General features: G+C 42.0%; 1 protein-coding gene across 1 annotated transcript in view; it reads right to left on the bottom strand.

The window, feature by feature from the left end:
- The window catches only part of LOC311143760 (interleukin-1 receptor accessory protein-like 1), a gene marked incomplete at both ends in the record, with an annotated part of 289,988 nt that overhangs the window by 171,128 nt on the left and 94,126 nt on the right, over nucleotides 1–24,734 (bottom strand). Inside the window, one exon of the mRNA XM_084179638.1 lies at nucleotides 17,151–17,436. Coding sequence (XP_084035764.1) covers nucleotides 17,151–17,436 — 286 coding nt within the window. The remainder of the gene's footprint in view (nucleotides 1–17,150; nucleotides 17,437–24,734) is intronic.

Below are 24,734 nucleotides of genomic sequence, written 5' to 3'. Positions count from 1 at the left end.
CTGCAACTTATCCAGAACGCTGCAGCCCGTCTGGTGTTCAACCTTCCCAAGTTCTCTCACGTCACTCCGCTCCTCCGCACACTCCACTGGCTTCCAGTTGAAGCTCACATCTACTACAAAACCTTGGTTCTTGCCTACGGAGCTGTGAGGGGAACGGCACCTCCTTACCTTCAGGCTCTGATCAGACCCTACACCCAAACGAGGGCACTACATTCATCCACCTCTGGCCTGCTAGCCCCCCTACCTCTACGGAAGCACAGTTCCCGCTCAGCCCAGTCAAAGCTATTCACTGCTCTGGCACCCCAATGGTGGAACAAGCTCCCCCACGACGCCAGGACAGCGGTCACTGACCACCTTCCGGAGACACTTGAAACCCTACCTCTTTAAGGAATACCTGGAATAGTATAATAGTAATCCTTCTACCCCCCCCCCCCCCCCCCCCCCTTTACTACCACTGTCTTTTGTCTAAACTAACACCTGACTTATTTCACCTGCTAGCACTGACTTGTTTAAAGAAATGTACTTATTGTGATCGAGATGTAGTTGTTCCTGATTGCACTGACTTTGCTCGCAGCTGCTTGTTTGAAGAAGTGTACTTACTGTGATCAAGATGTGGTTGTCCCACTGGCTATCCTAAGTTGAATGTACCAATTTGTAAGTCGCTCTGGATAAGAGCGTCTGCTAAATGACTTAAATGTTAAATTAAAAATGTCTAAGGATGTCCGGAGATGACGTGGAAACTGGCCAGTAGGGGCAAAAGTGAGCACTGTTCACTTCAAGTAGGTTTCAGTTTTGCTAGGGTGTTGTGGACGGGGATGGCGGATGTGCGTAAGCATCTGCCTCTGATTCCAAAGTTTGCAAGTTTGAAATCCAGCAATAGAAAGTTGATTTTGAGATTTTTGCTTTAACATTTCGGAGTTAATGCCTAAACTTAACCCTAACCCTAAAAATTCAGAGTTAATGCCTAAACTTAACCTTAAACACTTTGACATTTGACGTTTGGAACAACTTCAAAATTTGACGTTTGAGAAACATGGATGAACGTCTAACTCTGATGTGAGACAGTGAGAGCTAGTTGGTACAGGAGCATATAGGGCTTCATTTCATTTTATTACATTACCTTTACCACTGGCCAGATGCTCCAATTCAGGCTAAATGTCAGGCTTTCATATGATGTAATAAGAGAGTCACTTCTCCCTTAGAGACACCACTGACCTCCAGACCATAAAACACACACAGCTGAGACTGGCAGGGATAGAGCAAGCAGGCAGGCTGGGATAGAGCTAACTGAGAATAGGACAAGGTAGCACTGGATTGGAAACTGTAAGCAGATAATGCTATGATTTTGTTATTTTAAAAGTCATGTTTTTTATATTGCCTAAACACACACACACACACACACACACACACACACACACACACACACACACACACACACACACACACACACACACACACAGAGACACAGAGACACAGAGACACACACAAACAGCCTGAGGGCCTTGGAAGTATACATGTTGACGTGATGAGGGAGATTATCACTGAGGGAGAGACACCTGAGCCAATCAGATTCCTGGAGTCTCAGGGGAGCCAATGAGGGAGCTCTCTCTACCTGTTAAATATTCACGCTGGGGGAGCACTGCCGGATTGTGGGAAAGTCTCAGTGTGGTGTTTGATTGATGGACAGTCGGGGGTCGACACTTTCTCTGTCAAATGCTGTTTTACTGCAACACAGCAGGCATTAGTCTCCCACTCGCGTCAGCTTCCATTCTCTACACATTATTATCCCCCATGTACGTACGTTCTCAGAGTAATAATAGCAGGGAAACACACAGGCAGAACACTGATGGACACAGGATCATTTGAGAGGTGGTGAATTCATTCAGTGGGAGACACATGCATGGATTACAGAGGTGGAGGGAGGGTGTGTTTAAAGGTGAGAAGACACTAGAGGTTACAGCTCTCATTTACGTCCAGTGGGGAGACAGAGAGATAGAGATAGAGAGAGAGAGAGAGAGAGAGAGAGAGACAGAGAGATAGCAAGAGAGAGAGAGAGAGAGAGCGAGAGAGAGAGACAGAGAGAGAGAGAGAGAGAGACAGAGAGAGAGAGAGAGAGAGAGATAAAGTGATAGAGAGAGGGAGGGAGAGAGAGGGAGGGAGAGAGAACATGAATGTTATGTAGATAAGGTCACCTACACACACTGATGGGAAAAGTTAGGTTTCAGATGGCTAAGGACAAAGGGACTAACACACAAACACACCCACACGCACACACACACCACACACTTCAATGATCCTGTGCACGTCCATATCTCCTTCCAGGGAAAAACATCTGGAGGGTTTTAATGCAAAGTTGTACTTTCTCCACTGAAGGATTGATCTATGTTTAGATATAGCCAACTCAATATAGCAGCATAACTCCAATGCACCATAATATAGTAGGACTACATAGGCTCCAGATAGATTATTCTATCAACATTATCAAACTTTAAGTGATAATTTAAATGCTGAGCAGACTTTTATTATACAATATGATCATCAATCACTGAGTAAAACCAGAAGACAAAAAAACAACTATTAATGTGAGGATATCGACTGTATGAGTAGCAGCGGAATGGAGGACTCTAGCTCAATTCAATTCAAAGAGCTTTATTGGCATGGGAAACATATGTTTACATTGCCAAAGCAAGTGAAAAAGATAATAAACAAAAGTGAAATAAACAATACAAAAATGAACAGTAAACATTACACTCACAAAAGTTCCAGAATATGTTTTTATTTATTTAACCAGGCAAGTCAGTTAAGAACAAATTCTTATTTACAATGACGGCCTACACCGGACAAACCCGGACGGTGCTGGGCCAATTGTGCGCCGCCCTATGGGACTCCCAATCACGGCCGGTTGTGATACAGCCTGGAATCGAACCAAGGGGTCTGTAGTGACGCCTCAAGCACTGAGATGCAGTGCCTTAGACCGCTGCGCCACTCGGGAGCCATTTCAAATGTTATAGTATGTCTATATACAGTTTTGTAACAATGTGCAAATAGTTAAAGTACAAAAGGGAAAATAAATAAACATAAATATGGGTTGTATTTACAATGGTGTTTGTTCTTCACTGGTTGCCCTTTTCCTGTGGCAACAGGTCACAAATCTTGCTGCTGTGACGTCACACTGTGGTATTTCACCCAATAGATATGGGAGTTTATCAAAATTGGATTTGTTATCTAATTCTTTGTGGGTCTGTGTAATCTGAGGGAAATATGTGTCTCTAATATGGTCATATATTTGGCAGGAGGTTAGGAAGCGCAGCTCAGTTTCCACCTCATTTTGTGGGCAGTGCCCACATAGCCTGTCTTCTCTTGAGAGCCAGGTCTGCCTACGGTGGCCTTTCTCAATAGCAAGGCTATGCTCACTGAGTCTGTACATAGTCAAAGCTTTCCTTAAGTTTGGGTCACAGTGGTCAGGTATTCTGCCACTGTGTACTCTCTGTTTAGGGTCAAATAGCATTTTAGTTTGCTCAGTTATTTTGTTAATTCTTTCCAATGTGTCATGTAATTATATTTTAGTTTTTTCATGATTTGGTTGGGTCTAATTGTGTTCCTGTCCTGGGGCTCTGTGGGGTCTGTTTGTGTTTGTGAACAGAGCCCCAGGACCAGCTTGCTTAGGGGACTCTTCTCCAGGTTAATCTCTCTGTAGATGATGGCTTTGTTATGGAAGGTTTGGGAATCACTTCCTTTTAAGTGGTTGTAGAATTTAACGGCTCTTTTCTGGATTTTGATAATTAGCGGGTATCGGCCTAATTCTGCTCTGCATGCATTATTTGGTGTTTTACGTTGTACACAGAGGAAATACTTGCAGAATTCTCCATGCAGAGTCTCAATTTGGTGTTTGTCCTATTTTGTGAATTATTGGTTGGTGAGCGGACCCCAGACCTCACAACCATAAAGGGCAATGGGTTCTATAACTGATTTTTAGTCAGATCCTAATTGGTATGTCAAATCTTATGTTCCTTTTGATGGCATAGAAGGCCCTTATTGCCTTGTCTCTCAAATTGTTCACAGCTTTGTGGAAGTTACCTGTGGCGTTGATGTTTAGGCCGAGGTATGTATCGTTTTTTGTGTGCTCTAGGGCAACCGTGTCTAGATGGAATTTGTATTTGTGGTCCTAGCAACAGGACCTTTTTTGGAACACCATTATTTCTGTCTGACAGAGATTTACTGTCAGGGCCCAGGTCTGGCAGAATCAGTGCAGAATATCTAGGTGCTGCTGTAGGCCCTCCCTGGTTGGGGACAGAAGCACCAGATCAACCGCAAATAGTAGACATTTGACTTCGGATTCTAGTAGGGTGAGGTCGGGTGCTGCAGACTGTTCTAATGCCTTCGCCAATTTGTTGATATATATGTTGAAGAGGGTGGGGCTTAAGCTGCATCCCTGTCTCACCCCACGGCCCAGTGGAAAGAAATATGTGTGTTTTATTGCCAATTTTAACCACACACTTGTTTGGTATTTAGTATTTTATTAGGATCCCCATTAGCTATTGCAAAAGCAGCAGCTACTCTTCCCGGGGTCCACACAAAACATGAAACATTACATAATACAGAACATTAATAGACAAAAACAGGTCAAGGACAGAACTACATACATTTTTTGAAAAGGCACACATAGCCTACATATCAATACATACACACAAACTATCTAGGTCAAATAGGGGAGAGTCATTGTGCCGTGAGGTGTTGCTTTATCTGTTTTTTTAAACCAGGTTTGCTGTTTATTTGAGAAATATGAGATGGAACAGAGTTCCATGCAATAATGGCTCTATATAATACTGTACGCTTTCTTGAATTTGTTCTGGATTTGGGGACTGTGAAAAGACCCCTGGTGGCATGTCTGGTGGGGTAAGTGTGTGTGTTAGAGCTGTGTGTAAGTTGACTATGCAAACAATTTGGGATTTTCAACACATTATTGTTTCTTATGAAAAGAAGAAGTGATGCAGTCAGTCTCTCCTCAACTCTTAGCCAAGAGAGACTGGCATGCATAGTATTTATATCAGCCCTCTGATTACAATGAAGAGCAAGACGTGCCCCTCTGTTTTGGGCCAGCTGCAGCTTAACTAGGTCTTTCCTTGCAGCACTGGACCACACGACTGGACAATAATCAAGATTAGACAAAACTAGAGCCTGCAGAACTTGCTTTTTGGAGTGTGGTGTCAAAAAAGCAGAGCATCTCTTTATTACGGACAGACCTCTCCCCATCTTTACAGCCATTGAATCTATATGTTTTGACCATGATAGTTTACAATCTAAGGTAACGCCAAGTAATTTAGTCTCCTTAACTTCTTCAACAGCCACACCATTCATTACGAGATTAAACTGAGGTCTAGAACTTAGGGAATGATTTGAACCAAATACAATGCTCTTAGTTTTAGAGATGTTCAGGAAAAGTGTATTAGTGGCCACCCATTCCAAAACAGACTGCAACTCTTTGTTAAGGGTTTCAGTGACTTCATTAGCTGTGGTTGATGATGCGTATATGGTTGAATCATCAGCATACATGGACACAGGTCATTGTTGTTTGTGTACATGGATTTTACAATGTCGTATGTTTTTCCCCCAACAACATTTTCCATCAATTTGTATAGCAGACCCTAATGACAATTTGAGTCAATTTTTTTTTTTTTTATCAACAAAGCATGAGAAGACTTTGCATTTGTTTTGTTTTGTTTGTTTGTCAATTAGGGTGTGCAGGGTGAATACGTGGTCTGTCGCACGGTAATTTGGTAAAAAGCCAATTTGACATTTGCTCAGTACATTGTTTTCACTGAGGAAATGTACGAGTCTGCTGTTAATGATAATGCAGAGGATTTTCCGAAGGTTGCTGTTGATGCATATCCCACGGTAGTTAATGGGGTCAAATTTGTCTCCACCTTTGTGGATTGGGGTGATCAGTCCATGGTTCCAAATATTGGGGAAGATGCCAGAGCCAAGGATGATGTTAAATAGTTTAAGTATAGCCAATTGGAATTTGTGGTCTGTACATTGTATCATTTAACTTAGGATACCATCAACACCACAGGCCTTTTTGGGTTGGAGGGTTTGTATTTTGTCCTGTAGTTCATTCAATGTAATTGGAGAATCCAGTGTGTTCTGGCAGTCTTTAATAGTTTATTCTAAGATTTGTATTTGATCATGTATTTGTTTTTGCTGTTTGTTCTTTGTTATAGGGCCAAAAAGATTGGAGAAGGGGTTTATCCATACATCTCAGTTTTGGATAGATAACCTTTCATGTTGTTGTTTGTTTAGTGTTTTCCAATTTTCCCAGAAGTGGTTAGATTCTATGGATTCTTCAATTACATTGAGCTGATTTCTAACGTGCTGTTCCTTCTTTTTCCGTAGTGTTTTTCTGTATTGTTTTAGTGATTCACCATAGTGAAGGTGTAGGCTAAGGTTTTCTGGGTCTCTATGTTTTTGGTTGGAGAGGTTTCTCAATTTCTTTTTAAGGTTTTTGCATTCTTCATCAAACCATTTAATATATATATATATATATATATATATATATATATATATATATATATATATATATATATATATATATATATATATATACTGAGTATACCAAACATTAGGAACATTCAAAAATGGCACCGGAAGGGATGGCTGCCGTTGTATGGATCTTAACCAACCGTGCTATTTTGTTTGTTTTTTCGTATTGTTTGTAACTTATTTTGTACATAATGTTGCTGCTACCGTCTCTTATGACCGAAAAGAGCTGCTGGACATCAGAACAGCGATTACTCACCTTGGACTGGACGAATACTTTTTATTTAATGAGTCGGCTGAGCGGGATTTGCTCCAGACACCCGACAGGGCTCTCATCCCCGTCATTCACAGTAGAAAGAAAATAAGATATTGCGGAAGGAGATTGGGACCGCCTTTACTCCACACACAGAGATGTGTACAAAGCTCTCCCTCGCCCTGCATTTTCAAAATCTGACCACAATTATATCCTCCTGATTCCTGCTCACAAGCAAAGACTAAAGCAGGAAGCACCAGTGACTCGGTCAATAAAAAAGTGGTCAGATGAAGCAGATGCTAAGCTACAGGACTGTTTTGCTAGCACAGACTGGAATATGTTACGGGATTCTTCCGATGGCATTGAGGAGTACACCACATCAGTCACTGGCTTCGTCAATAAGTGCTTCGATGACATCGTCCCCACAGTGACTGTACGTACATACCCCAACCAGAAGCCAAGGATTACAGGCAACATCCGCACTGAGCTAAAGGGTAGAGCTACCGATTTCAAGGAGCCGGACTCTAACTTGGACGCTTATAAGAACCATCCGACGAACCATCAAACAGGCAAAGCGTCAATTCACGACTAAGATCGAATCGTACTACACCAGCTCCGATGCTCGTCGGATGTGGCAGGGCTTGCAAACTATTACAGACTACAAAGGGAAGCACAGCCGCGAGCTGCCCAGTGACACGAGCCTACCAGACGAGCTAAATTACTTCTATGCTCGCTTCGAGGCAAGTAACACTGAAACATGCATGATAGCTTCAGCTGTTCCGGACAACTGTGTGATCACTTTCTCCGAAAATGTATGCACTCACTAACTGTAAGTCGCTCTGGATAAGAGCGTCTGTTAAATTACTAAAATGTAAAATGTAAATGTGTACTCAGAGCATGTGCGGACCAACTGGCAAGTGTCTTCACTGACATTTTCAACCTCTCCCTGTCTTTAATACCAACATGTTTCAAGCAGACCACCATAGTCCCTGTGCCCAAGAACACTAAGGTAACCTGCCAAAATGACTACCGACCCGTAGCACTCACGCCGGTAGCCATGAAGTGCTTTGAAAGGCTGGTCATGGCTCACATCAACACCATTATCCCAGAAACCCTAGACCCACTCCAATTTGCACACCGCTCCAACAGATCCACAGATGATGCAATCTCTATTGCGCTCCACACTGCGCTTTCACACCTGGACAAAAGGAACACCTATGTGAGAATGCTATTCATTGACTACAGCTCAATGTTCAACACCATAGTGCCCTCAAAGCTCATCACTAAGTTAAGGACCCTGGGACTAAACACCTCCCTCTGCAACTGGATCCTGGACTTCCTGACGGGCCGCCCCCAGGTGGTAAGGGTAGATAACAAAACATCTGCCACACTGATCCTCAACACAGGGGCTCCTCAGGGGTGTGTGCTCAGTCCCCTCCTGTACTTCCTGTTCACTCATGACTGCATGACCAGGCACGACTCCAACACCATCATTACGTTTGCGAATGACACAACAGTGGTAGGCCTGATCACCGACAACGACGAGACAGCCTATAGGGAGGAGGCCAGAGACCTGGCCGTGTGGTGCCAGGACAACAACCTCTCCCTCAACGTGACAAAGGAGATGATTGTGGACAACAAGAAAAAGAACAGGACCGAGCAGGCCCCCATTCTCATCAACGGGGCTGTAGTAGAGCAGGTTGAGAGCTTCAAGTTCCTTGGTGTCCACATCACCAACAAACTAACATGGTCCAAGCACACCAACACAATCGTGAAGAGGGCATGACAAAACCTATTCCCCCTAAGGAGACTGAAAAGATTTGGCATGGGTCCTCAGATCCTCGAAAGGTCAAAAGGTTCTACAGCTGCACCATCGAGAGCATCCTGACTGGTTGCATCACTGCCTGATATGGCAACTGCTCGGCCTCCAACCGCAAGGCACTACAGAGGGTAGTGTGTACGGCCCAGTACATCAGAAAAAAAATAAAAATAAAATTCACTGGGGCCAAGCTTCCTGCCATCCAGGAGCGATATACCAGGCGGTGTCAAAGGAATGCCCTATTGTCAAAGACTCCAGCCACCCTAGTCATAGACTGTTCTCTCTGCTACCGCACGGCAAGCAGTACCGGAGCGCCAAGTCTATGTCCAAGAGGCTTCTAAACAGCTTCTACCCCCAAGTCATAAGACTCCTGAACATCTAATCAAATGGCTACCCAGACTATTTGCATTGCACCCCCCCCCCCCCCCCCCCCCCCACCAATTACCTCTACTAACCGGTGCCCCGCACATTGACTCGGTACCGGTACCCCCTGTATATAGCCTCGCTATTGTTCTTTTACTGCTGCTCTTTAATAATTTAATAATAAAATTGTGAGTGGTCCTTCTTGACACCAGAGCATCCTCCAAAAGTCTTCGCCTCACTGTGCGTGCAGATGCACTCACACCTGCCTGCTGCCATTCCTGAGCAAGTTCTGCACTGGTGGTGCCCCAATCCGGCAGCTGAATCAACTTTAGGAGACAGTCCTGGCGCTTGCTGGACTTTCTTGGGCGCCCTGACGCCTTCTTCACAACAAATGAATCTATCTCCTTGAAGTCCTTGATGATCCGATAAATGGTTGATTTAGGTGCAATCTTACTAGCAGCAATATCCTTGCCTGTGAAGGCATTTTTGTGCAAAGCAATGATGACGGCACGTGTTTCCTTGCAGGTAACCATGGTTAACAGAGGAAGAACAATGATTTCAAGCACCGCCCTCCTTTTAAAGCTTCCAGTCTGTTATTCTAACTCAATCAGCATGACAGAGTGATCTCCAGCCTTGTCCTCATCAACACTCTCACCTGGGTTAACGAGATAATCACTAACATGATGTCAGCTGGTCCATTTGTGGCAGGGTTGAAATGCAGTGGAAATGTTTTTTTGGGATTAAGTTCATTTTCATGGCAAAGAGGGACTTTGCAATTAATTGCAATTAATCTGATCACTCTTCATAACATTCTGGAGTATATGCAATTTGCCATCATAAAAACTGAGGCAGCAGACTTTGTGAAAATTAATATTTGTGTCATTCTCAAAACTTTTTACCACGACTGTACACCTGTTGTATTCGGCGCATGTGACAAATACAATTTGATTTGATTTGATTTGATTAGGAACACCTTAATAATATTGAGTTGCAATGAAGCAGAATGAAGGAGAGAAGGAGGGAGAGAGTACTATGAGAAACATCCACTTCAGATGCTCTCCACAGTATGACAAAAATCACAACCCTTTTGATTCTGACTCTGCCAGATAATGGAGGGGGAAGAGATTGTGAGAGAGAGGAAGTGTGAGTGAGAAAGAGTGGGAAAAAGAGACTCAGTAATCAATATCACAGAGGGAGTACCTTCGGTTGAATGTAGAGTGTGGAAGGGAGCATGTAGCACGCTAGAGTAAATAATCATTGGGTTGCTATATCTCCTCTCTTACCAAGTGTCCCTATTGTCTCTCCTGTCTTCCTGTATATCTAGTATCCCTACTGTCTATTTCTTACCGTATATCTAGTATCCTACTGTCTCTAATGTCTTACTGTATCTCTAGTATCCCTACTGTCTCTAATGTCTTACTGTATCTCTAGTATCCCTACTGTCTCTAATGTCTTCCTGTATCTCTAGTATCCCTACTGTCTCTAATGTCTTACTGTATCTCTAGTATCCCTACTGTCTCTAACATCTTCCTGTATCTCTAGAATCCCTACTGTCTCTAATGTCTTATTGTATCTCTAGTATCCCTACTGTCTCTAATGTCTCTAATGTCTTACCGTATCTCTAGCATCCCTACTGTCTCTATTGTCTTACTGTATCTCTAGTATCCCTACTGTCTCTTATGTATAACCATATCTCTAGTAGCCCTACTGTCTCTAATGTCTTATTGTATCTCTAGTGTCCCTACTGTCTCTAATGTCTTACCGTATCTCTAGTATCCCTACTGTCTCTTTCTTACCGTATCTCTAGTATCCTACTGTCTCTAATTTCTTATTGTATCTCTAGTGTCCCTACTGTCTCTAATGTCTTACCGTATCTCTAGTATCCCAACTGTCTCTTTCTTACCGTATCTCTAAAATCCTACTGTCTCTAATATCTTCCTGTATCTCTAGTATCCCTACTGTCTCTTTCTTACCGTATCTATAGTATCCCTACTGTCTCTAATGTCTTATTGTATCGCATGTATCCCTACTGTCTCTAATGTCTCATTGTATCTCTAGTATTCCTACTGTCTCTGTCTTATCATATCTCTAGTATCCCTACTGTCTCTTTCTTACTGTATCTCTAGTATCCCTACTGTCTCTAATGTCTTACTGAATCTCTAGTATCCCTACTGTCTCTAATGTCTTACTGTATCTCTAGTATCCCTACTGTCTCTAATGTCTTACTGTATCTCTAGTATCCCTACTGTCTCTAATGTATTACTGTATCTCTAGTATCCCTACTGTCACTAATGTCGTACTGTATCTCTAGTATCTACTGTCTCTAATGTCTTACTGTATTTCTAGTATCCCTACTGTCTCTTTGTTACTGTATCTCTAGTATCCTTACAGTCTCTAATGTCTTACTGTATCTCTAGTATCCCTACTGTCTCTGTCTTATCATATCTCTAGTATCCCTACTGTCTCTTTCTTACTGTATCTCTAGTATCCATACTGTCTCTAACGTCTTACTGTATCTGTAGTATCCCTACTGTCTCTAATGTCTTACTGTATCTCTAGTATCCCTACTGTCTCTAATGTCTTACTGTATCTCTAGTATCCCTACTATCTCTAATGTCTTACCTTATCTCTAGTATCCCTACTGTCTCTAATGTCTTATTGTATCTCTAGTATCCCTACTGTCTATAATGTATTCCTGTATCTCTAGTATCCCTACTGTCTCTAATGTCTTACTGTATCTCTAGTATCCCTACTGTCTCTAATGTCTTACTGTATCTCTAGTATCCCTACTGTCGCTAATGTCGTACTGTATCTCTAGTATCTACTGTCTCTAATGTCTTACTGTATTTATAGTATCCCTACTGTCTCTTTGTTACCATATCTCTAGTATCCCTACAGTCTCTAATGTCTTACTGTATCTCTAGTATCCCTACTGTCTCTAATGTCTTACTGTATCTCTAGTATCCGTATCTCTAGCATCCCTACTGTCTCTAATGTCTTACTGTATCTCTAGTATCCCTACTGTCTCTAATGTATTATTGTATCTCTAGTATCCCTACTGTCTCTAATGTCTTACCATATCTCTAGTATCCCTACTGTCTATTTCTTACCGTATCTCTAGGATCCCTACTGTCTCTAATGTCTTACTGTATCTCTAGTATCCCTACTGTCGCTAATGTCGTACTGTATCTCTAGTATCTACTGTCTCTAATGTCTTACTGTATTTCTAGAGATACAGTAAGACATTAGAGACTGTAGGGATACTAGAGATACAGTAACAAAGAGACAGTAGGGATACTAGAAATACAGTAAGACATTAGAGACACCGTATATCTACCGTATATCTAGTATCCCTACTATCTCTTTCTTACTGTATCTCTAGTATCCCTACTGTCTCTTTGTTACCATATCTCTAGTATCCCTACAGTCTCTAATGTCTTACTGTATCTCTAGTATCCCTACTGTCTCTAATGTCTTACTGTATCTCTAGTATCCGTATCTCTAGCATCCCTACTGTCTCTAATGTCTTACTGTATCTCTAGTATCCCTACTGTCTCTAATGTCTTATTGTCTCTATAGTATCCCTACTTTCTCTAATGTCTTATTGTATCTCTAGTATCCCTACTGTCACTAATGTCTTACCGTATCTCTAGTATCCCTACTGTCTCTTTCTTACTGTATCTCTAGTATCCCTACTGTCTCTAATGTATTACTGTATCTCTAGTATCCCTACTGTCGCTAATGTAGTACTGTATCTCTAGTATCTACTGTCTCTAATGTCTTACTGTATTTCTAGTATCCCTACTGTCTCTTTGTTACTGTATCTCTAGTATCCCTACAGTCTCTAATGTCTTACTGTATCTCTAGTATCCCTACTGTCTCTAATGTCTTACTATATCTCTAGTAGCCCTACTGTCTCTAATGTCTTATTGTATCTCTAGTGTCCCTACTGTCTCTAATGTCTTACCGTATCTCTAGTATCCCTACTGTCTCTTTCTTACCGTATCTCTAGGAGAATACTGTCTCTAATATCTTCCTGTATCTCTAGTATCCCTACTGTCTTTTTCTTACGGTATCTCTAGGATCCATACTGTCTCTAATGTCTTATTGTATCTCTAGTGTCCCTACTGTCTCTAATGTCTTACCGTATCTCTAGTATCCCTACTGTCTCTGTCTTACCTTATATCTAGTATCCCTACTATCTCTTTCTTACTGTATCTCTAGTATCGCTACTGTCTCTAATGTATTACCTTATCTCTAGTATCCCTACTGTCTATTTCTTACCGTATCTCTAGGATCCATACTGTCTCTAATGCCTTATTATATCTCTAGTATCCCTACTGTCTCTAATGTATTACTGTATCTCTAGTTTCCCTACTGTCGCTAATGTAGTACTGTATCTCTAGTATCTACTGTCTCTAATGTCTTACTGTATTTCTAGTATCCCTACTGTCTCTTTGTTACTGTATCTCTAGTATCCCTACAGTCTCTAATGTCTTACTGTATCTCTAGTATCCCTACTGTCTCTAATGTCTTACTATATCTCTAGTAGCCCTACTGTCTCTAATGTCTTACCGTATCTCTAGTATCCCTACTGTCTCTTTCTTACCGTATCTCTAGGAGCCTACTGTCTCTAATGTCTTACTGTATTTCTAGTATCCCTACTGTCTCTTTGTTACCATATCTCTAGTATCCCTACAGTCTCTAATGTCTTACTGTATCTCTAGTATCCCTACTGTCTCTAATGTCTTACTGTATCTCTAGTATCCGTATCTCTAGCATCCCTACTGTCTCTAATGTCTTACTGTATCTCTAGTATCCCTACTGTCTCTAATGTATTATTGTATCTCTAGTATCCCTACTGTCTCTAATGTCTTACCGTATCTCTAGTATCCCTACTGTCTATTTCTTACCGTATCTCTAGGATCCCTACTGTCTCTAATGTCTTACTGTATCTCTAGTATCCCTACTGTCGCTAATGTCGTACTGTATCTCTAGTATCTACTGTCTCTAATGTCTTACTGTATTTCTAGTATCCCTACTGTCTCTTTGTTACCATATCTCTAGTATCCCTACATTCTCTAATGTCTTACTGTATCTCTAGTATCCCTACTGTCTCTAATGTCTTACTGTATCTCTAGTATCCCTACTGTCTCTAATGTCTTATTGTCTCTATAGTATCCCTACTTTCTCTAATGTCTTATTGTATCTCTAGTATCCCTACTGTCACTAATGTCTTACCGTATCTCTAGTATCCCTACTGTCTCTTTCTTACTGTATCTCTAGTATCCCTACTGTCTCTAATGTATTACTGTATCTCTAGTATCCCTACTGTCGCTAATGTAGTACTGTATCTCTAGTATCTACTGTCTCTAATGTCTTACTGTATTTCTAGTATCCCTACTGTCTCTTTGTTACTGTATCTCTAGTATCCCTACAGTCTCTAATGTCTTACTGTATCTCTAGAATCCCTACTGTCTCTAATGTCTTACTATATCTCTAGTAGACCTACTGTCTCTAATGTCTTATTGTATCTCTAGTGTCCCTACTGTCTCTAATATCTTCCTGTATCTCTAGTATCCCTACTGTCTCTTTCTTACGGTATCTCTAGGATCCATACTGTCTCTAATGTCTTATTGTATCTCTAGTGTCCCTACTGTCTCTAATGTCTTACCGTATCTCTAGTATCCCTACTGTCTCTGTCTTACCGTATATCTAGTATCCCTACTATCTCTTTCTTACTGTATCTCTAGTATCCCTACTGTCTCTAATGTCTTATTGTATCTCTAGTGTCCCTACTGTCTCTTTCTTACCGTATCTCTAGTATCCTACTGTCTCTAATGTATTACCTTATCTCTAGTATCCCTACTGTCTATTTCTTACCGTATCTCTAGGATCCATACTGTCTCTAATGACTTATTATATCTCTAGTATCCCTACTGTCTCTGTCTTACCGTATCTCTAGTATCCCTACTGTCTCTATCTTACTGTATCTCTAGTATCCCTACTGTCTCTAATGTCTTACTGTATCTCTAGTATCCCTACTGTCACTAATGTCGTACTGTATCTCTAGTATCTACTGTCTCTAATGTCTTACTGTATTTCTAGTATACCTACTGTCTCTTTGTTACCGTATCTCTAGTATCCCTACAGTCTCTAATGTCTTACTGTATCTCTAGTATCCCTACTGTCTCTAATGTCTTACTGTATCTCTGGTATCCGTATCTCTAGCATCCCTACTGTCTTTAATGTCTTACTGTATCTCTAGCATCCCTACTGTCTCTAATGTCTTACCTTATCTCTAGTATCCCTACTGTCTCTAATGTCTTCCTGTATCTCTAGTATCCCTACTGTCTCTAATGTCTTATTGTATCTCTAGTATCCCTACTGTCTATAATGTATTTCTGTATCTCTAGTATCCCTACTGTCTCTAATGTCTTACTGTATCTCTAGTATCCCTACTGTAGCTAATGTCGTATTGTATCTCTAGTATATTCTGTCTCTAATGTCTTACTGTATTTATAGTATCCCTACTGTCTCTTTGTTACCATATCTCTAGTATCCCTACAGTCTTTAATGTCTTACTGTATCTCTAGTATCCCTACTGTCTCTAATGTCTTACTGTATCTCTAGTATCCCTACTGTCTCTATTGTCTTACTGCATCTCTAGTATCCCTACTGTCTCTAAAGTATTACTGTATCTCTAGTATCCCTACTGTCTCTAATGTCTTATTGTATCTCTAGTATCCCTACTGTCTATAATGTATTCCTGTATATCTAGTATCCCTACTGTCTCTTATGTCTTACCTTATCTCTAGTATCCCTACTGTCTCTAATGTCTTATTGTATCTCTAGTATCCCTACTGTCTATAATGTATTCCTGTATATCTAGTATCCCTACTGTCTCTAATGTCTTCCTGTATATATAGTATCCCTACTGTCTCTAATGTCTTATTGTATCTCTAGTATCCCTACTGTCTATAATGTATTCCTGTATCTCTAGTATCCCTACTGTCTCGAATGACTTCCTGTATCTCTAGTATCCCTACTGTCTCTAATGTCTTACTGTATCTCTAGTATCCCTACTGTCGCTAATGTCGTACTGTATATCTAGTATCTACTGTCTCTAATGTCTTACTGTATTTCTAGTATCCCTACTGTCTCTTTGTTACCATTTCTCTAGTATCCCTACAGTCTCTAATTTCTTACTGTATCTCTACTATCCCTACTGTCTCTAAGGTCTTACTGTATGTCTAGTATCCGTATCTCTAGCATCCCTACTTTCTCTAATGTCTTACCTTATCTCTAGTATCCCTACTGTCTCTAATGTCTTATTGTATCTCTAGTATCCCTACTGTCTCTTTGTTACCATATCTCTAGTATCCCTACTGTCTCTAATGTCTTACTGTATCTCTAGTATCCCTACTGTCTCTAATGTCTTACTGTATCTCTAGTATCCCTACTGTCTCTAATGTCTTACTGTATCTCTAGTATCCCTACTGTCTCTAATGTCTTCCTGTATCTCTAGTATCCCTACTGTCTCTAATGTCTTACTGTATCTCTAGTATCCCTACTGTCTCTAATGTCTTCCTGTATCTCTAGTATCCCTACTGTCTCTAATGTCGTACTGTATCTCTAGTATCCCTACTGTCTCTAATGTCTTCCTGTATCTCTAATATCCCTACTGTCTCTAATGTCTTACTGTATCTCTAGTATCCCTACTGTTTCTAATGTCTTACTGTATCTCTAGTATCCGTATCTCTAGCATCCCTACTGTCTCTAATGTCTTCCTGTATCTCTAGTATCCGTACTGTCTCTAATGTCTTACTGTATCTCTGGTATCCGTATCTCTAGCATCCCTACTGTCTCTAATGTCTTACTGTATCTCTAGGATCCCTACTGTCTCTAATGTCTTTTTGTATCTATAGTATCCCTACTGTCTCTAATGTCTTCCTGTATCTCTAGTATCCCTACTGTCTCTAATGTCTTACTGTATCTCTAGTATCCCTACTGTCTCTTTCTTACTGTATCTCTAGTATCCCTACTGTCTCTTTGTTACCATATCTCTAGTATCCCTACTGTCTCTAATGTCTTACTGTATCTCTAGTATCCCTACTGTCTCTAATTACCGTAGCACACAGGAGTAGACTACAGTAGAGTTTGTCCCTCCTGTCTTACCGTAGCACACAGGAGTAGAGGCCCACGTCCTGCAGGTCGGCCGGTCTGAACCAGATGGCGTCCTCCTCCTTGCTCATGCGCACGCCGTCGAAGGAGATGGGCTCCTCGAAGTCTCCGTGGCCCAGGCCAGAGCTGCGGTACCACATGAGGCTGAGGCCCACACTCTGAGCCTGGCTGTAGTTAGCCCGGATGTAGCCGTAGAACAGGGCACACTTCAGCCTCACCGGCTCCCCCTTCAACACACGATACTTCAGGTAGTCCACCGACCAGTCCGTACAGCCGTCAACTATGGAGGGAAAGAGAGAGACAGAGAGAAGACAGGACATTGAGTTAGCTGCCCTCAAGACAAAAGAGGAGAGGGTTAGGGGGGGAGAGAGAGAGAGAGAGAGAGAGAGAGAGAGAGAGAGAGAGAGAGAGAGAGAGAGAGAGAGAGAGAGAGAGAGAGAGAGAGAGAGAGAGAGAGAGAGAGAGAGAGAGAGAGAGAGAGAGAGAGAGAGAGTGAATAGACAGAGTTAAACATGTTTCTTATACCCTCCCATCATTAGTCCCCTCCTCCTTACTCAGCAACTATGGAAACAAAACGTCAGAAACACACTACCATATTGTGCACTGAGCAAGAGAATTCTACATCTGGGTACACATTTCATTAGTGTGACCTCTGTGGATGCTAAATCAGTGTGTGTGTTTTGTAGGTGTGTGTGTGTGTGCTGTCATACACTCAGTGACTCAGTGACGCAGATTATATGCTACAGGACTGTTTTGCTAGCACAGACTGTAATATGTTCCGGGATTCATCCAATGGCATTGAGGAGTATACCACCTCAGTCATTGGCTTCATCAATAAGTGCATCGACGACGTCGTCCCCACAGTGACCGAACGTACATATCCAAACCAGAAGCCATGGATTACAGGCAACATCTGCATCGAGCTAAAGGCTAAAGGAGCGGGACACTAATCCGGACGTTTAGAAGAAATCCCACTATGCCCTCAGACGAACCATCAAACAGGCAAAGTGTCAATACAGGATTAAGATTTATTCCTACTACAAAGGCTCTGACGCTTGTCGGATGTGGCAGGGCTTGAAAACTATTACGGACTACAAAGGGAATCCCAGCTGCGAGCTGCCCAGTGACGCGAGCCTACCAGACGACCTAAATGCTTTTTATGCTCGCTTCGAGGCAAGCAACACTGAAGCATGCATGAGAGCACCAGCTGTTCCGGACGACTGTGTGATAACGCTCTCTGTAGCCGATGTGAGCAACACCTTTAAACAGGTCAACATTCACAAAGCCGCGGGGCCAGATGGATTACCAGGATGTGTACTCAAAGCATGCGCGGACCAATTGGCAAGTGTCTTCACTGACATTTTCAACCTTTCCCTGAACGAGTCTGTAATACCTACACGTTTCAAGCAGACCACCATAGTCCCTGTGCCCAAGGAAGCGAAGGTAACCTGCCTAAATAATTACCGCCCCATAGCACTCACGTCGGTAGCCACGAAGTGTTTTGAAAAGCTGGTCATGGCTCACATCAACAGCATCATCCCGGATACCATAGACCCACTCCAATTCGCATATCGCCCCAACTGATCCACAGGTGACGCAATCTCAATCAGACTCCACACTGCCCTTTCCAACCTGGACAAAAGGAACACCTATGTGAGAATGCTGTTCATTGACTACAGCTCAGCGTTCAACACCATGGTGCCCATAAAGCTCATCACTAAGCTAAGGACCCTGGGACTAAACACCTCTCTCTGCAACTGGATCCTGGACTTCCTGAGGGCCACCCCCAGGTGGTAAGGGTAGGCAACAACACGTCTGCCACGCTGATCCTCAACACCCCCTCAGGGGTGCGTGCTTAGTCCCCTCCTGCACTCCCTGTTCACCCACGACTGCGTGGCCAAACACGACTCCAACACCATCATTAAGTTTGCTGACGACACAACAGTGGTAGGCCTGATCACCGACAATGATGAGACAGCCTATAGGGAGGAGGTCAGACACCTGGCAGTGTGGTGCCAGGACAACAACCTCTCCCTTAATGTGAGCAAGACTTAGGAGCTGATCGTGGACTACAGGAAAAGGCGGGCCGAACAGGCCCCCATTAACATCGACAGGGTTGTAGTGGAGTGGGTCCAGAGTTTCAAGTTCCTTGGTTCCACATCACCAACAAACTATCATGGTCCAAACACACCAAGACAGTCGTGAAGAGGGTACGACAACACATTTTCCCCCTCAGAAGACTGAAAAGCTTTGGCACGGGTTCCCAGAGCCTCAAAAAGTTATACAGCTGCACCATCGAGAGCATCCTGACCAGTTGCATCACTGCCTGGTATGGCAACTGCTCGGCATCTGACCGTAAGGCGCTACAGAGGGTAGTGCGTACGGCCCAGTACATCACTGGGGCCAAGCTTCCTGCCACCCAGGACCTATATACTAGGCGATGTCAGAGGAAAGCCCAAAGGATTGTCAAAGACTCCAGTCACCCAAGTCATAGACTGTTCACTCTGCTACCGCACGGCAAGCGGTACCAGAGCGCCAAGTCTAGGACCAAAAGGCTCCTTAACAGCTTCTTCCCCCAAGCAATAAGACTACTGAACAATTAATCAAATGGCCACCCGGACTATTTACATTGAAACCCCCCTCCATTTGTTTTTACACTGCTGCTACCTGCCGTCTATTATCTATGCATAGTCACTTTACCCCTACCTACATGTACAAATTACCTTGACTAATCTGTAGTCCTGCACATTGACTCGGTACCGGTAGCCCCTGTATATAGCCTTGTTATTGTTATTATAATGTGTTACTTTTTTATTATTTTTTACTTTAGTTTATTTGGTAAATATTTTCTTAACTCTTTCTTGAACTGCAATGTTGGTTAAGGGCTTGTAAGTAAGCATTTCACAGTAAGGTCTACACCTGTTGTATTTGGCGCATGTGACAAATAAAGTTTGATTTGATTTGACTCAGCCAGAGGGGAAAACAGTCATACGCTCAGTGATTCAGCGAGAGGGGAAAACAGTCATACACTCAGTGTATCAGTCAGGGGGGTAAACAGTCATACACTCAGTGACTCAGCTAGAGGGGAAAACAGTCATACACTCAGTGACTCATCCAGAGGGGAAAACCGTCATACACTCAGTGACTCATCCAGAGGGGAAAACAGTCATACACTCAGTGACTCAGTCAGATGGGAAAACAGTCATACACTCAGTGACTCATCCAGAGGGGAAAAAAGCTAATTCTTTATTCCCAATTTGGATCATCATTAGCTCAATGTCACCTCTCTGGGCATGTGGGATTTTAAGTCATCCTTTTTTCATTTGTTAGAAGTCACTACAATGGTGTCAGTGGTGGTTACTAAGGCTAGCGTCGTAACACTATGCTAGCAGGCTAATGGTGTTAGCATCTTGGAAGGGTAGAACTCATGTTGAATGTTAACACTAAGCTAGCTCTTTAGCTGGAGAGATTTAGTGCAGTTTGAGGCTAACATTGCTAGCATGGATGGACTATCAACCCCCCAAAAAATAGATAAAATATTGCATTTGGCCTTTACTACTAAAGCCCTTAGAAACGAATTGAATAACACATTCATAAATTGCAAAAAAATAAAATGTCACACCAGCCTTCGCTTTGGCTCCCCCTCCTGTCCAGCTCAGGCGTTGGCCGTCGCCGGCCTTCTAGCTTAAATTGATGGATTTTGATGGGGATTTTTGTATTATGTTACTTAGGGGGGTTTAAAGGTGCTTTAGGCCATTCAAGGTTAACTTCTAGTTTCATGTCTGGATAAAGGGTAGGGTATTGACCCAGCAGGACTGAGGGGAATGATCTTTGAGTTAAACATTTGGTGATTTCTTGTCTTCTGCTCCCATGGTGACAGAAAGGTTAACCCACGGCCAGCAATCAGTCTAGGACTAATTAGGCATCACTTGTTTACAGTACTGAGCACTGTGTGTGTGTGTGTGTGTGTGTGTGTGTGTGTGTGTGTGTAAAGTGCTACAGTAAAGGATCCATGCTGTGTGCCAGTCTGAGTGATACAGAACACTCAAAGAGACAACTACACTTGTAATTAATGCCCCTAATTACCAGAGCCGGATTTTGTGTGTGTTAAATAAGTGTGGGTGTGGGTGTCTGCCTAATTATTCCTCTTAATTAGCAGTAGGCCTCACACATGTGTGTATATGTATGTGCCTGTCTGTGTGTGTGTGTGTGTGTATGTGTATGTGTGTGTGTGTGTGTGTGATATATATATATATATATATATATATATATATATATATATATATATATATATATACATTTAAACTCAGTTTTTCACAATTCCTGATATTTAATCCTTGTAAAAATTCCCTGCCTTAGGTCAGTTAGGATCACCACTTTATTTTAAGAATGTGAAATATCATAACAATAGTAGAGAGAATGATTTATTTCAGCTTTTCTTTCTTTCATTACATTCCCAGTCGGTCAGAAGTATACAGACACTCAATTAGTATTTGGTAGCATTGCCTTTAAATTGTTTAACTTGGGTCAAACGTTTCGGGTAGCCTTCCACAGGCTTCCCACAATAAGTTGGGTGAATTTTGGCCTATTCCTCCTGACAGAGCTGGTGTAACTGAGTCAGGTTTGTAGGCCTCCTTGCTCGCACACGCTTTTTCAGTTCTGCCCACAAATGTTCTATAGGCTTGAGGTCAGGGCTTTGTGATGGCAACTCCAATACCTTGACTTTGTTGTCCTTAAGCCATTTTGCCACAACTTTGGAAGTATGCTTGGGGTCATTGTCCTTTTGGAAGACCCATTTGTGACCAAGCTTTAACTTCCTGATTGACGTCTTGAGATGTTGCTTCAATATATCCACATAATTTTCCTTCCTCATGATGCCATCTATTTCATGAAGTGCACCAGTCCCTACTGCAGCAAAGCACCCCCACAGCATGATGCTGCCACACCCGTGCTTCACGGTTGGGATGGTGTTCTTCGGCTTGCAAGCATCCCCCTTTTTCCTCCAAACATAACGATGGTCATTATGGCCAAACAGTTCTATTTTTGTTTCATCAGACCAGAGGTCATTTCTCCAAAAAGTACGATGTTTGTCCCCATGTGCAGTTGCAAACCATAGTCTGGCTTTTTTATGGCAGTTCTGGAGCAGTGGCTTCTTCCTTGCTGAGCGGCCTTTCAGGTTATGTCGATATAGGACTTGTTTTACTGTGTATATAGATACTTTTGTACCTGTTTCCTCTAGAATCTTCACAAGGTCCTTTGCTGTTGTTCTGGGATTGATTTGCACTTTTCGCACCAAAGTACGTTCATCTCTAGGAGACGGATCCCGTCTCCTTCCTGAGCGGTATGATGGCTGCGTGGTCCCATGGTGTTTATACTTGCGTACTATTGTTTGTACAGATGAACGTGGTACCTTCAGGCATTTGGAAATTGCTCCCAAGGATGAACCAGACTTTCTTCTGAGGTCTTGGCTGATTTCTTTTGATTTTCCCATGATGTCAAGCAAAGAGGCACTGAGTTTGAAGGTAGGCCTTGAAATACATCCACAGGTACACCTCCAATTGACTCAAATGATGTCAATTAGCCAATCAGACGCTTCTAAAGCCATGACATCATTTTCTGGAATTTTCCAAGCTGTTTATAGGCACAGTCAACTTAGTGTATGTAAACTTCTGACCCACAGGAATTGTGATACAGTGAATTATAAGTGAAATAATCTGTCTGTAAACAATTGTTGTAAAAATTACTTGTGTCATGCACAAAGTAGATGTCCTAACCGACTTGCCAAAACTATAGTTTGTTAACAAGACATTTGTGGAGTGGTTGAAAAACGAGTTTTAATTACTCCAACCTAAGTGTATGTAAACTTCCGACTTCAACTGTAGATAGAATAGATAGATAGATAGATAGATAGATAGATAGATAGATAGATAGATAGATAGATAGATAGATAGATAGATAGATAGATAGATAGATAGATAGATAGATAGATAGATAGATAGATAGATAGATAGATAGATAGATAGATAGATAGATAGATAGATAGATAGATAGATAGATAGATAGATAGATAGATAGATAGATAGATAGATAGATAGATAGATAGATAGATAGATAGATAGATAGATAGATAGATAGATAGATAGATAGATAGATAGATAGATAGATAGATGATAGATAGATAGTTCTGCAGAATCTCATTATGCAACCACAGATGACATTTCTGATACCTAGGAGATAATTGGGATTGCTTTAGAAACAGACAGACATTGTCATTATCATTATTCAAATGTCATCCCCACACCAATCCTATATAATGGGTTTATTCCATTCCAGGCATTGAATTGGACACCTTTGATAATCTACATTAGACTAGAGCAGTGGTTCCCAACCAGGGGTACTAGGAAGCCTGGGGGCACTGGGCCTATCCACAGGGGTACTAGGAAGCCTGGGGGCACTGGGCCTATCCACAGGGGTACTAGGATGCCTGGGGCACTGGTCCTATCCACAGGGGTACTAGGAAGCCTGGGGCACTGGGCCTATCCACAGGGGTATTAGGATGCCTGGGGCACTGGGCCTATCCACAGGGGTACTAGGAAGCCTGGGGGCACTGGGCCTATCCACAGGGGTACTAGGAAGCCTGGGGGCACTGGGCCTATCCACAGGGGTACTAGGATGCCTGGGGGCACTGGGCCTATCCACAGGGGGTACTAGGATGCCTGGGGCACTGGGCCTATCCACAGGGGTACTAGGATGCCTGGGGGCACTGGGCCTATCCACAGGGGGTACTAGGAAGCCTGGGGGCACTGGGCCTATCCACAGGGGTACTAGGAAGCCTGGGGGCACTGGGCCTAGATAGATAGATAGATAGATAGATAGATAGATAGATAGATAGATAGATAGATAGATAGATAGATAGATAGATAGATAGATAGATAGATAGATAGATAGATAGATAGATAGATAGATAGATAGATAGATAGATAGATAGATAGATAGATAGATAGATAGATAGATAGATAGATAGATAGATAGATAGATAGATAGATAGATAGATAGATAGATAGATAGATAGATAGATAGATAGATAGATAGATAGATAGATAGATAGATAGATAGATAGATAGATAGATAGATAGATAGATAGATAGATAGATAGATAGATAGATAGATAGATAGATAGATAGATAGATAGATAGATAGATAGATAGATAGATAGATAGATAGATAGATAGATAGATAGATAGATAGATAGATAGATAGATAGATAGATAGATAGATAGATAGATAGATAGATAGATAGATAGATAGATAGATAGATAGATAGATAGATAGATAGATATATAGATAGATAGATAGATAGATAGATAGATAGATAGATAGATAGATATATAGATAGATAGATGATAGATAGATAGTTCTGCAGAATCTCATTATGCAACCACAGATGACATTTCTGATACCTAGGAGATAATTGGGATTGCTTTAGAAACAGACAGACATTGTCATTATCATTATTCAAATGTCATCCCCACACCAATCCTATATAATGGGTTTATTCCATTCCAGGCATTGAATTGG

Source organism: Coregonus lavaretus, assembly GCF_964263955.1.
Source record: "Coregonus lavaretus genome assembly, chromosome: 16".
Lineage (NCBI taxonomy): Eukaryota > Metazoa > Chordata > Actinopteri > Salmoniformes > Salmonidae > Coregonus > Coregonus lavaretus.
Note: the sequence above shows the minus strand (reverse complement) of the source record. Positions and strands in the feature narration are given on the sequence as shown.